The 12,888-nt window shown below is 46.8% G+C and overlaps 1 protein-coding gene across 3 annotated transcripts; it reads right to left on the minus strand.

Annotated features, from left to right (window-relative positions):
• Positions 1-2,774: 2,774 nt before the first annotated feature.
• On the minus strand, positions 2,775-11,175 carry LOC123633293 (serine/threonine-protein kinase Sgk1). Of its 3 annotated transcripts, none has more exons than XM_045544405.1 (12): positions 10,930-11,175; positions 8,001-8,076; positions 7,504-7,579; positions 6,996-7,100; positions 6,808-6,891; positions 6,554-6,685; positions 6,215-6,327; positions 5,740-5,863; positions 5,197-5,292; positions 4,580-4,735; positions 4,383-4,472; positions 2,775-3,970 (listed from the first exon to the last, which is right to left on the minus strand). In XM_045544405.1, exons 1-12 carry the CDS (start codon positions 10,961-10,963, stop codon positions 3,803-3,805), a joined length of 1,254 nt encoding a protein of 417 aa, XP_045400361.1. In that variant the 5' UTR covers positions 10,964-11,175; the 3' UTR covers positions 2,775-3,802. The 3 variants fall into 3 exon arrangements, with proteins under 3 accessions (XP_045400361.1, XP_045400359.1, XP_045400360.1); XM_045544403.1 differs by lacking the exon at positions 10,930-11,175 and adding an exon at positions 9,119-9,562; XM_045544404.1 differs by lacking the exon at positions 10,930-11,175 and adding an exon at positions 8,220-8,436.
• Positions 11,176-12,888: the final 1,713 nt, after the last annotated feature.

Raw genomic sequence — 12,888 nt, forward strand, 5'->3', positions numbered from 1 at the left:
GGTGGGCTAACAGGCATAGTTGTTACTGTGAACACTATTCCAAATATTTTTATTGCATGTATGAATGCTCTTCAGGGTACATACCATGGAGTGAAACTACTGGATCATAAGTTATACATATGTTCACCTTTAGCAGAGACTGGCAAACAGTTTTCCAAACTGCTACACTAATTTGTACCTCCCACTGCAATGTTTATTTTTGCAGCTGCTCCTCATCTTCATCAACCACTGATAGTGCCTATAATTATACGTTTTCTCTCTCCCTCTACCTCTCTTTCCCCTCTCTTTTCCTAGGATGACATCTCTTCAGAAGGTATCTTCGTACAGGCCTAGTGAATTAATAAATGAATGACTAACAAGCACACAGTTGTTTGCTTTTATATTCTTTTGTCACCTCTTAGGCAGGATAAAGTAAGGGTTGCAAGCATAGGCTTTGGGGCCAGACTGACATGATTTGACTTCTGATCTCACCACTTACCAACCAGCCAATTACCTTTCTGTACAATTTTCCCACTTTTGACATCACGGAGTTGTTATGAAGATTAAACACTTTGAGTATAAAATGCTTAGAACAATGTCTGGCACACAGTAAGGGCCCAATAGTGCGAGCTGTTGCTGTTATTATCCAGTGCTCGGGGCCTACATCCCATTAGAGTCCCTAGAATCAGAGCTGGTTAGGAAGGATCTTAGGGCAGCCCCTCTGTGAAGCCTCCTCGAGGCACCCGACCCCACAGAGAATGTCTGGACTTCTGAAGCTCTCTTTACCCCTTGTTTTCCATTTGTCATGTATTATGGGTAGGAGTCATGTCTCCCCAAGTAGATGGCAAGTTCTGTAAGGACAGTGACTGACTTATTCTTCATGGCAACATTGTTTTTAGAGTTTCAGTTGAACTTATGAGAATCCTCATGGAATGAGTCCCCCCAAACTCTTATTGGAGCAGACCTGCAGCTGGAGAGCTGTGAAGTGAGGGGTCCCCTCTTCCAATCCATCATCGAGCTCCGTGTGGGCTGGCTGGGGCCCAGGGACAACGCTGTCAGGGACAGGCCCTGCTCCCCTAGATAAAAGACGCCTCTGCCCGCATGTTACCTGCCATCATGGTACTTAGCAAATATTTGTCACCCATTTATTGATCCCTCGTTCTTTCTTGACTCCCTGTTCTTCCTTGTTCCCTTCCCACCCACTTGTGCTTGATCTTATCTCCCATCCTTGTGACCGGCTTAGGGCTCCTCTGGCACCTTTTGATTCTAGAGAAACATGTCCCAGACCTCCCGTAGTGACTGACCCAATAAACCAGATTTCTACCTTTACGAAAAATAAAAAAAAAAAGAAGCTTTGTAACTCTTGACTGGCCCCTCTGGGTTACCTATAATTAGGCTGTAGATTCTTAGCCTGCATGAACTGTGTTCAGATAAACATGTGATTTAAGCACTTTTTGTTCGAGGAGGAATTCCTAGCTGTTGTTGAGAATAAGGGGGAAATATGCAAAAAAAAAAAAAAAAAAAGCCGTGTCAGAGCCAGAATCAATTTTTGCTTGAAAAATGCATACTTTGGACTCTATTTGTCACTTGGGTCTGGTGGGGAATTTAAAGTGCAGCCAGTGCCTGTGGGTCCTAACTCAACTGCAGAGCTCAACCTGGGGCTTGTCTTGAGCAAGAAGTCATTGACTCACTTTCATCTTATTCCTCTGCTGGATTAGGAGGGAGATAAACTAAGTGATCTCTAAATGCCAATTCAGCCCTTAGAAGCCTTGAGGGGTGGGGGAGAGGGCGTGAGGTGAGATGAGGTGAGACCCAAGTCATAGGAGGACAAAAGGTCACAGCTGTCCCAGGGGGAGATCCTGGGAGGGCAGGCCTGGGGGGCAGGGTGGAGGGCAAGACAGGGGGGTCAAGGCAGCACAGGACCAGATGTTTGGGGATTCCCTGCTGATTCACTAGATGTTTGTGTGAAAGGCCTAGAAAAGTGAAAAAGTCCAAACACTTTGGACAGACGATGATGATCTCTGAACATCATGCCTCCTTCCTTTCTCCCCTGCAGTACATGTCCCAGGAGGGGAGCTCCAGGAGGGGGCTCTGCAGGGCAGCCCCACAGCTGCTGGGCCCTCGAGGTGCTGAGTTCACAGTGGCTCCGGAGGCTCCGGCCCGAGACACTGACCTCCTCCAGGGTGGTTTTCCTGAGGCCGCTCTGGACGCGGGTCAGCTCTGGGTACTCTTAGAAACCACAAGTCTGGCCACATCTGCTTTTTGGGAACGTATCCATTTATTACAAACACTCTTCCCCTCTTTAGCGGCATTCTCCTAAACTTCGAGACTATTCCTTGATTTCCAGTTCAATAAACTGCTTTAAGTCGGCCTTCATCGGAGATTTGTCTGCTTTGCTCATTGCGATATTCCCAGCACTCAGGATGGAGCCTGGCTCAGAGTAAGCATTCAAATATTTGTTGAAAGAATGACCTGTTACTGAAGACAGCCCAAGGTCAGGACAAACAGTCCACCTTCCCAGGGCAGGCAATAAATTATAGGGAGCATTACTTCATAGCCATCCCTGCAAGATGAGTAAATTGAAAAGGATTTGTTTGGATGGACTTAGGAATGACAGGCACCATAAAATGCTAATGAAGCCTGGAAGCGAGGCTGGCTTTCAGACCATCCTGTACTCCCCTGCAGGCAGGACACCGCTAAGCTGGGAATGACAGCAGGATTTCCATGGTTTTAAATTTTACACTGACCCATTACTGCTCCCTCAACCAAAATATACAAAATAACATGACACGATATATGTAAATATTTTTCAAGGTTTTATTGCAAACCAAAATTGGCTTATCACACACAAAAAAAGTTGTGTGGTAGGAGGAGGGAAGGATTGTACATATTATAACCATGTTAATTACAGTACATTAAAATGGTGGTTTACATTACAAATAAGCCTATAAGTTTAAATATACTAGTGTTATAACCCAATGTACAGACTTTCTTTATACAATACATACAATTATCAGGAATGCAAAAAAAAAAAACATAAATAATGCCCATTTTACAGGTGACATTTTAAACAATGAAAACACCAACGGCTCTGACTGACAACTGGGGCATTGGTCCATAAAAACCCTTTCTAAAAATAGAAATATTTGTAGCAGCAATGCTTTCTTTAAGCATCTGAATACAAGTCATTGCAAGACCATTTCAATAAATTTTAGTTATTCACTATATCTTACAAAAAAAAAACCAGTCTACACATAAATTTATCTTCCAAATATGGAAGAAACAAACAATGTCCCACGTTGTAGTGTCCTGCAAGTGTCACATTGATGCTTATAACAAAATCCATCTGTGATCACGCACACCACACTCATTCCACTGTTCACACAGTTGAGTCCACATGGAAAAATAAGGAACTGAAACACTCTGCAATAGGAAAAGCTTTGGAGCTAACACGATCTCTTCAGAAAAGGCACATGTCATAATATTCATTATCACAGCCTAGATAGACCTGCAGGAGATCCCTCTTAGAACAGCGCCTTCCTTCTAACCAGACTCCTGCATCTGTCTAAGGCGGCGCTCTAATGCTGATTTCAGAGATAGCACCACGTTGGAAGTAAGAATAAAAATGAAAACCTCATGAGCTCACTGAGAGGAGGATGTGCTCTTCGAAAGGCTTCCAGCAAACAGTGTGCAACAAGATTGCTAAGCTTCCAGAGATGTGCAAATTCTCTTTTAAGATGTCCTGTCAGCTGGCAGCTCTGCCAAAAGGCTAACTAAAACATTGAAAACACACAAAATCCTTCAAAAGCAACCCTAAGACTGTTCAGAGGAAAGAGTCCATGGGAGGTGCGTATGAGAAGCCTAGGAAAGCCTCAGCTGCTTCCTTGACGCTGGCTGTGATGAGGATGCTGTCGGGAGATCTGCCAATGGAGTTGGGGACGGGCTCTTCGGTAAACTCAGGATCAAAGTGCCGCAGGTCACTGGGTCCACTCTATTCCAAGAAAGAAAACATACTGAGTGTCAAAAATTCACACTGGATACAGGGAGATCTAGACTGGGCTTTAAATACTAGAGTTCAAATCTTTAGGGCCGCTATACAGAAACCATTTATAGAAACCATATACAGAAATCCATTTTAAGCACAAAAATCCCAAAGACTACACATGGTTCAGATAAATGAGGATAATGTTCATTTTTTCTCTTTTCATATTCTAACTGATAAATGTGTTAACTTCTGTAAGCTTTGTTGGGACAAAAATTGTACTCTTTCTCTAGGAAAAAAACAACAGATCTACAGAGAAAACACCTGTCAGTTTATTTCTTGAGCCCCTCCCACAATAATTCTGACTTAAAAGAAATGCCCTTTGGGCCTCACTACGCTGAGAAGAGAGACTGATACTCACCACATTTGGGTTAAAAGGAGGAGTGATCTTCTTATTAATGAGATCATCCCAGTTAATTAGGGAGAAGAAGACGTGACTCTTAATCTCCATCTGTTGAGAAGAAACCCGAGATTAATTCAGACAGGCTTATTCAATAAGGGCAGTGAGGGCTAGTGCACCCCCCAGCCCGCCCAGGAGAACAGGAAAACATCACTCACAAAGTCGTCCTTGGCCCCCAGCCGCTTTGTCCTGTCCTTCTGCAGGAGGCCCTCCAGGAGGTGCCTCGCGGAATTCGTAATATTTGGTTTCAACTGGAGGGGCTTGTTCAGAATGTTGTCGTACATCTCAGCTGTGTTTCGGCTATAAAAAGGAGGCTGAAAGAAGGGGAAAATTACTTTATACTTAATTGGAAGTTTTGTACAGCATGTATTACCAATAGAGAAAAAGATGTAAACTGCAGTATACTAAGCTGCATTTGACAAAGTCTTCCCCTTGAAGTTTTCTTTTCTCTTGCTTTTTAAGTGTCTATTTTGCATGCCTCATGGGCAGTGGGCAGGCATGTTAGTGAGTCATGGTTTTCACCATCACACAGGTTAACCGTGGCCCTATCTAGCAAAAATGCAAAATGTACGAAAGAAAAATCCACCAGGTAAGAGATGACTCTTATAAAAAGAATACATTTATAACCAATATGCCTCTTACCAGCTTCTGATAAGGGTGAGACACAATGGCCAGGCCTGCGTTTTGGCATGTGCCCAGACAAGTAGGGACTGTAGCAAGACTGTGTTCTAGGAACAGGGACAGTGCTCCGTGGTTCCCACAATGTGCTACTCACCAGGCCATACAGCATCTCATACAAGACGGCCCCCAGGCACCACCAGTCCACGGTCCTGTCGTAGGGCTGCTTATGCAGCACCTCAGGTGCCAGATACTGAAAGACAGACCAGGAAAACGCAGTTCAGAAGCTGAGAAACCAGGCAATCCTCAGACCAGGCATCTACCTTGAAAAAACTAAGGTACCCACAGTAAACTTGGAGGATATATATCTTTAGATTACCACCCGATAAAACTGCTATACTTTCTGAGGCTGACTGGCTACCTATGTGTACTGGTATTTAGGAAGCTACTGAACACCCAGATATTTCAACTTCAGGATTTAGAAACCTTTCATGATGTGGATTTTACAGCCAGTTTTAATTAAAGCAACATAAGGCCTTGGGGTTTCTCATGTTGCATCAAATGGCAAATGTATTCTATTTGCACTGAACTGTACTAGGAAGTCTGGGAAGAGTTTACTTGTTTGGTAGTTAAAGGCATTATTGCACGTATCTCCTAGACAAAGGGGATAAACCAGGCACTTGATCTCAGGAGCTCATACCTCAGGTGTGCCACAGAAGGTAGACGTCGTGCCATTGTGCTCAATGTTTTCCTTGCAGAGTCCAAAGTCCGTAAGGACAATGTGTCCCTGGGAATCTAGCAAAATATTCTCAGGTTTTAAGTCTCTGAAAAATAGTGAATAGGAAAGTAATTGCATAAGTTAATTTCATTTCATCAGAAATCCTCTGTAAAGATAATTACTAAAGGTATTAGAAGCATTTTAAATTCACTGCAGTTGCATAGTGAATAAAAAAAGGGGAGTCCTTGTTCTGTTCATCTATTCTGGATTAGGCACAATCCTACTTGGCTGATTCCCTGGTGGCATGAAGTCAAGACAGCTCACATGCTAGGGGATCTGGTTTTAGGTGACCAAGTTGTACAGAAACAAATTACTTTAGGGCTCTGTCTAAGAGCTAGGGCCAGGAGTCCTTTATACCCATTCCCAGGAAAGTAGCCTGGAGAGCTCTTCAGCTCACCTATAAACGATGTTCAGAGAGTGCAGGTAACCCAAGGCACTGGCTATTTCAGCAGCGTAGAAACGAGCCCGTGGTTCCAGAAAGCAGCGTTCTCTCTGGAGATGGTAGAACAACTGCAGGAGACAGAACAAAGTTAGTCTGGGTTGCCAAAGGATTTAATTAATCTTGACACATATAGCTAAAGAGAACAATTACAGGAAGCAGCCCTAGATGATCTATTAACTATTTAAAACTTGACAGGTAAAAGGAAATGCTAATTCTGGTAACTCCCCTACCCCCCAAGTTATCTTTGAAAACTTTCTTCTCAAACTAAAACCCAGTGTTTGTTCCCCCTCTTACCTCTCCACCATTAATGTAGTCTAGGACAAAGTACAATTTGTCAGCAGTCTGGAAAGAGAAGTGAAGGCCCACCAGGAAAGGGTGTTTCACATTCTTCAATAAAACATTCCGCTCTGACATAATATGCTTCTCCTAGGAAAAAGATAATTAAGATTTAGTGGCAAATTTCAACTTGGCACCAAAATGCCAAGGTCAAGATTATTCGAGGAATGTCTCTCTCTAACACCAACACATCAAGCATATCTCATACCTACCTCCTTCTTTTTCAGGATTGCTTTCTTCTGTAAAACTTTGACTGCATAGAACACTTCTTCTGCCTTGTGTCTTGCTAGAAGAACCTGAAATTTCAATTAATAAATCATTTTTCTGTCCTTATCCAGGATAAGAATGTAAAATGAGTACATGAAAGAGTTTATCAAAAGGTGTTCGGACTTGAAATTACCTTTCCAAAACTGCCTTTCCCAATCACTTTCAAGAAGTGAAAGTCAGATGGTTTAGCATGAGGGTTGGATGATGGGCCAAGGTTGATTTGCTGAGAAGGACTTGGCTAGAAAAGAAAACGTTCTCTTTCAAGATCATTGCTTCAAAGGAAGACATGTATAATAAACTACAGACAATGCAAAAGATGTTACATCTACAAAAGACTGAGGCAAATCCCCATACATCTTTAAGCACATTCAAAACTACTTTTTATCCATACAAGTCATTATTTCAAATGAGTATGGAAATTGCACACAATGGTCTTATAACCAGATAAACTTTTACGAAATATGCCTTTTAAAATAGTTCTCTGACTCAATACTTAAGTCACTTGTTATGCCATAAACTAATGAGGCACCTGCCTTGATACTAATTTCTAGAAATGCTATTTTCATCCATCAATGTAGCAATATTAACTGGCTCATCTGCAATTTTCCCCTACAGATGCAAAACACATAGAAAATACTTACTGGAGGAGAAGGGTTGGCATTCATAAGCTCAGGCTCCTGAGGCTGGGAGATTTTCAAGATGGACTGAACTTCTGGGCTGCAAGGAATAAACGAACAACTTAGAATCTCCTACCTAGCCACTAGGGGGCACACCAACATCAACAGTGAGTATCTGGCTAACTTTTCTGGGAGAATTCAGTGCTTAAACTGAAAACATCCAAATTACTCAGCTAAAGAAAATGATAAACCCTGCTAAATACAGATATTAGAGTTGTTCATGGAGGGCGTGCATTAGGCAGACATGAAAAACTTCTCTTACATCTTTAGATCAAACCAAATCAGCGAATTAATTTTAATGTTTAAGATGTTTCAAATATATTAGAATTTAAGGAGAAAAGAGATGCCCACCCCGCGGGAAGTCCTCACCTTCCCGAAAAACACCGTGACGAGAATGAGTCCTTACTGCTGGTAAATTCAAACCACCCTAATTTGATTTCCTCAAATCCCCCCAAACTTACTGCTTGCATGCATAGGAGTTATTGGCAATCTTCTGAATAAAGTCGTTCAGGCCCATCCTCCTCTGTTTCATGAAAGCTGTGAATTAAAGAGGAGAGAGAAACATTTAGACGGCTTCATAACGTCCAGCGCTACGCACACTAATCTGATCCGGGACTTCCAAAAAATTTCCACTTTGCGCATCCTGGAGTAGAAGAGTCCAGCCTTGTTCCTACACTCACCGATGAGAATTGCCACCATTCCCCTCATTCTGGAGTAAGTGAGCGTGCCCCTAGCAGCCTCGGTTTTCACCGTCATCGCCACGCAGGGAAGACCACAGGTTGTTACTAACTGGAGACCGGCTCAGCCAACACTGCGCTCAGCCGCGCGCTCGGCCTTATATGCGCTGCGCCGCCTCGGGGGCGGGGACCGCGCGACAATGAGCAAGCGGCGCAGCCCCGCCTCGCCCCGCCCCCGGCCGGCGCGCGGTTTGCAGGCGGCGCAGCTGCCCGCGGCGGGCGGTTCTGCCCCCCGCTGTAAGGCGAGCCCAGGGCGGGGGCGGGGGGCGCGCGGGGACCCCCCCCCCGTGGGGAGGGCCCGGTGTGGGGCTGTTATCATTTGCCTTCAGCCCCCTGCGCCGGAGAGAGGGAAAGCGCGGGCAGAGGGGGCGGGGAGGGACGGGCAGTCCGGGGTAGTTTTCCACCTTTCTCATTTATTCCGCGGGGCATGGAAATCGGGGTCGCGGCACTGAAGCGCTTTCCGCCCGGTGCGCGGCGACCGGGGTGGCTTTGTGCCCGCTCACACCCTTCCTGCAGATTCCCTCTCCCTGGCCCTGGCGCCGACCCTCTCCCGCGGATCCCGTGTCGGCCGCCCCAGCCCCGGCCCCGCGGCGCGCGCCCCGCCGGGGTTATCTCTCTGGCGCAGGGTGGCGCAGCGCGCCGGGACCTGCGGGTCATCGCGGGGCGCGGGCGCCCGCTGGGTCCTCCCCGCCCTCGCCGCCCGGCCAGCCAGGTTCCACACCCGGCCCCCACAGCAACAACAAAAGCAGCCCGGGTCGCCGAGCCCGCGAACCGGGCCGGAGCAGAGCAGCTCGGAGAACACGAGCCAAGTCCCCGGCGGGGCCGGCGGCGGCGGCGCTTACCCAGTCCGCTCAGCAGGAAGGACTCGCTCCGTTTCTGCGCCTCGGCCCTCTTTTTGTGGCGGGGCCGCAGCAGGGACTCGAGCCGGGCCCGGGCCAGCGCGCCCTGCATCTCCCCGTGCGCGGCGGGCGGCGGGGCGCGCGGCGGGCGAGGGCGACCGGCGAGCACTGACGTTTCCTTGAAGGAGCCGCCGTGACTCAGGCCGGGCAAGATTTCCTGCCCCGAGTCCCAAAACAAACAAATGGCCCTTGTGTGCGGCCGAGTCGCTTCCGAAAACGCCTTTTTTGTGCTTTTGGCCAAAACCGAGCAAGGCTGAAAAATCCCTGAACTTGGAAGCAGAGGAAGGAAGGAAAGAAAGAGGGAAGGGGGAGGGAGAGGTCAGGAATGTGTAGGGGAGGGGGCGGAAATAAAATTCGTCTCTGCACCAAAGGGAAAAAAAAGTACAACCTGCATTTCACTTTTTTTCCCCCTGAAGTAATCTCTGAGAACATTTTGTCCGTTCCGCATGTAATTTTTTTCCTTGCCTTTTAATCCCCGCCATGCCAAGAACACGTGAGGAGGTGGCACGTTAAGGGAGCGGCGGCTTCGCTCCGGGGCCGACCTGGCCTGACCCGGGCGTCGCCAGCTCCCCTCTCCGGGCCTGTTCCCCTCCCGCGGTCCCACCTGAAAACTCCTCATGTCACGTCACATTGTCTGAGGATCCCTTTGTCCTCATCTTCCCTGCCCGTCCCTGGCTTTACCTCAGGGCTGACCCAGGACTCGTCTTAGTTTTGCCACCTCGCTCTTTCTCGCAAGACCCACATAAACTGTGACTCGTTATCCCGAAAGATTAGCCGGGTGACTCCGCTCCAGAAGGCAGAGAAGGGAGGGAAGTTGCAGGCGGCGGCCCCGGCCCCGCAGAGCAACTATGCCGGTGCCTTCCAGTGACCCCGCGGCGGCGGCGGCGAGACGCCCGGGAGCTGCAGTGGGACCGCGGCGCGGGGACGCGCGCCAGCGCTGGGCGCGAAGCCGCGAGCGCGACTGGGCCCGGAGCGGGGCAGACAGCTACAAGTTACCAATATTTGCAAGGCCGGGTACCTGGCGCTCGCTGGTGCTGTCTGCGGTGGCTACCCTGCCGTGACCCCTTGCTGCCGAGGGCCCTGCCATTTTAGAGTTGCCTACTGGCTCTGGCACACTCAGAAATACCAGCTGTCAAACCAGGAATAGCATGTGAAGCGCCTTTTCCTCGGTCGTGGGCAGGGATTTGTTTTACAGGCACAACCACCACATTTGCCCTAATATGATCTCTCAACTCTTTCTTGGTTTGCAGCAGCCTCCACTAGGGAGAAAGGGACGCACATCCTTCCTCTTGGAGACTGGCTGGGAAATTTTGCTCAGTGCCCAGCCTTTAAAAAACACTATCTAATGCCTGAAATTGACGCTCCAGCCTAAAGCAAGGTTGGCAATTCCAAATCACACTAACTGGCCCATGTCTGCTTCCTCTTGCATGGATTCTTCACAGAGCATGACTTTGTTAGGGCCAATGCCACCTACCCTACATCCCACCATTCATCTAGCCTAGCCCAGCCCAGCTCTGCTCCCACGACGTTCCTTGCCCTCTTGAGAGAGCAAATTTTGCTCAGATGGCCCAGAAACAGCAACTGTCAGGAAGATTTTTGCTTGCTTCTTTTAAAATATTAAATTAAGAAACCTTCTATCAGAGACCCTTCCCTGCATCACCTCATGTGCCTTCCCCATGCCAAGTAACCCCAAATCCTCCGAGGCATCTTTGTTTTACCCATCCCAGCCAAATGATAGTACTATAAGCACTAACCTTTCAAAGGGGATTTTATAGCCTCCTCTTTCATTCTTCAGGTTTCCCAGGATAGGAAAGGTTGGGGCTTATGTCCTGGAGGCTGGAGGTAGAGCTCAGTGACAGCTGGAGTAGCCTCCCTGCTATGTGCCTCTGATAAGGCTGGCAGCTCTGAGATGACAGGAGAGCACGAGCCAGAGGCGGCTGTCCTTGTTTTGTTGTTACGAACCCCACTTTATATAAAGGCAATTTACATACAGGAAGGGAACAAGCTGCAAAGTTCAACACTGGGCCATTTATTCCCTCCGTTGCAACATCACCCAGAAAATTACAGTCATCAGCGTCCCAAGTTTATTACATCCCCAGCAAGACACACAAGAAATGTAACTTAACTGATTATCATCACAAATCAGTCCAGAAAAAAAATTCAAAACACATGCATGGGGTTCATTTTCTCAAAGAGGCTCTGCGGCATGCATTCCAGGAGGGACGTGGAATTCAAGTTGGAGGGCTCTAAGTGGAATAGGGAAGAGGGACAACCATATGATTTGTGGTTGGAACAGAAAGGGAGCGTCTGATGTGCCCCTTCCTCCCCTCCCCTAATGTTTGGCACTTGGAGACGGACGGTCTGCTAAACTTATCATTTAACGGAGAAAATCAAGTTGTTGAGACTGGCTTTTCTTCCAACCGGATACCTGATGGGTGGAGCAGGCGCCCCCTGTTCAGTCCCGGCAACCTACTAAGACTTCCGAACAGGAAGGTGACACACGGCAGAGGGGTGTGTGGGGGGAGGGGGGACGGGGGAACCGTGTGTGACGCGCGCCTGTTAACACTGCACAGGCTTTAGGTTGCCCTATAGCAGCTATTCAAATGCCTGATCTGTTTTTCCTTCCTGTCGCCAGCCCCTTTCTTTGGTCCAGTTAGTCTTCCTCCTGGGAGGAATTCAGCCCCCTTTCCTCTTTCTCCCCGGTGGCAAAGTGGCCAGAGTTGCCTCACTCTACTCTGCGTGTGTAAATGCAACCTAGAGGGCGATCGAGTTCTCTGGGAGAACCTCACCAGAATGCACGATTTTCCTCTCTTCTCCCCTGTGGTTTAGTCGGTCCAGAGAATTTCTCTCTAACACCTTGTGCAATCATAGGAAATACAGACGGCTTGATTTGAGATAGGCTAATTACCGCCCCACTCATCCAAGCCAATCGTCCCACATTCGTGCCTCAGTGCTGGCAAAACCCACAATCAAAACTCTCAAATGGAAATGATTCACCAAGATGTAAAGTTTGCACCGAAACAAAACGTTTTCCAGCGCATGTGTATTTTAGTATTTCAGAAAATTGTTTATTGCTCCTTTATTTCTCCTTACTGATGGACTATAAATGCTAAAACCTGAAAGGTACACTAAGGTCTGACTTTCCAATTAAAGGCTCACAAATGACTGATATTAATATTTGTCAACATATTAGAGGAAATATTTTGAAAAATATTTGTATAAGGACTTAACTATATCTACTCTTGGACTAATTCTTAAGTATGTCAGCTGCATTAGTCATGATTCTCTAGAGACACTATCTTCCATTGATAACAGGGCAATATAATTGTTTTATATTGCTCAAAGTATTTTAGAACAATCTTGTGCACAGTTTAGGCTCCCATACTTTTTGATTCAGTGCTTGATGCATACAGAAACCTTTCTCTGGAGCATCCTCAGAAAAATACATAGAACTACCAGAAAACATAATTATTACTCTAGAGAGCAACTGGATGGATCAGTTTTTGTTGAAGGTTGTCACAAAATGCATGTCTTTTTTTTATGGTTTTCATCAAACAGAAAATGATGACTTATGAGTTTATTCATGATAGCTATTATAGACAAGTAGCTTGCAGTGGTGGTTATTTAGATGTGTATTTATGGAACACAGGTTCTATAGTGATTATTACCTTCCATATTCATAATTGTCAAAATTGACAGGCATAAAGAAGGTA

Source organism: Lemur catta, chromosome 2 (genome assembly GCF_020740605.2).
Source record: "Lemur catta isolate mLemCat1 chromosome 2, mLemCat1.pri, whole genome shotgun sequence".
Classification (NCBI taxonomy): domain Eukaryota; kingdom Metazoa; phylum Chordata; class Mammalia; order Primates; family Lemuridae; genus Lemur; species Lemur catta.

What these genes read in the sequence shown, in the direction of transcription:
- LOC123633293 (XM_045544403.1), bottom strand. Translation starts at nt 9,227, where the DNA reads ATGCAGGGCGCGCTGGCCCGGGCCCGGCTCGAGTCCCTGCTGCGGCCC. An exon ending in ACTACATTAATGGTGGAGAG is followed by an intron (nt 6,328 to 6,553) that starts GTAAGAGGGGGA and finishes TGTCTCCTGCAG; the next exon opens with TTGTTCTACCATCTCCAGAG. An exon ending in TCTCTGAACATCGTTTATAG is followed by an intron (nt 5,864 to 6,214) that starts GTGAGCTGAAGA and finishes ACTATTTTTCAG; the next exon opens with AGACTTAAAACCTGAGAATA.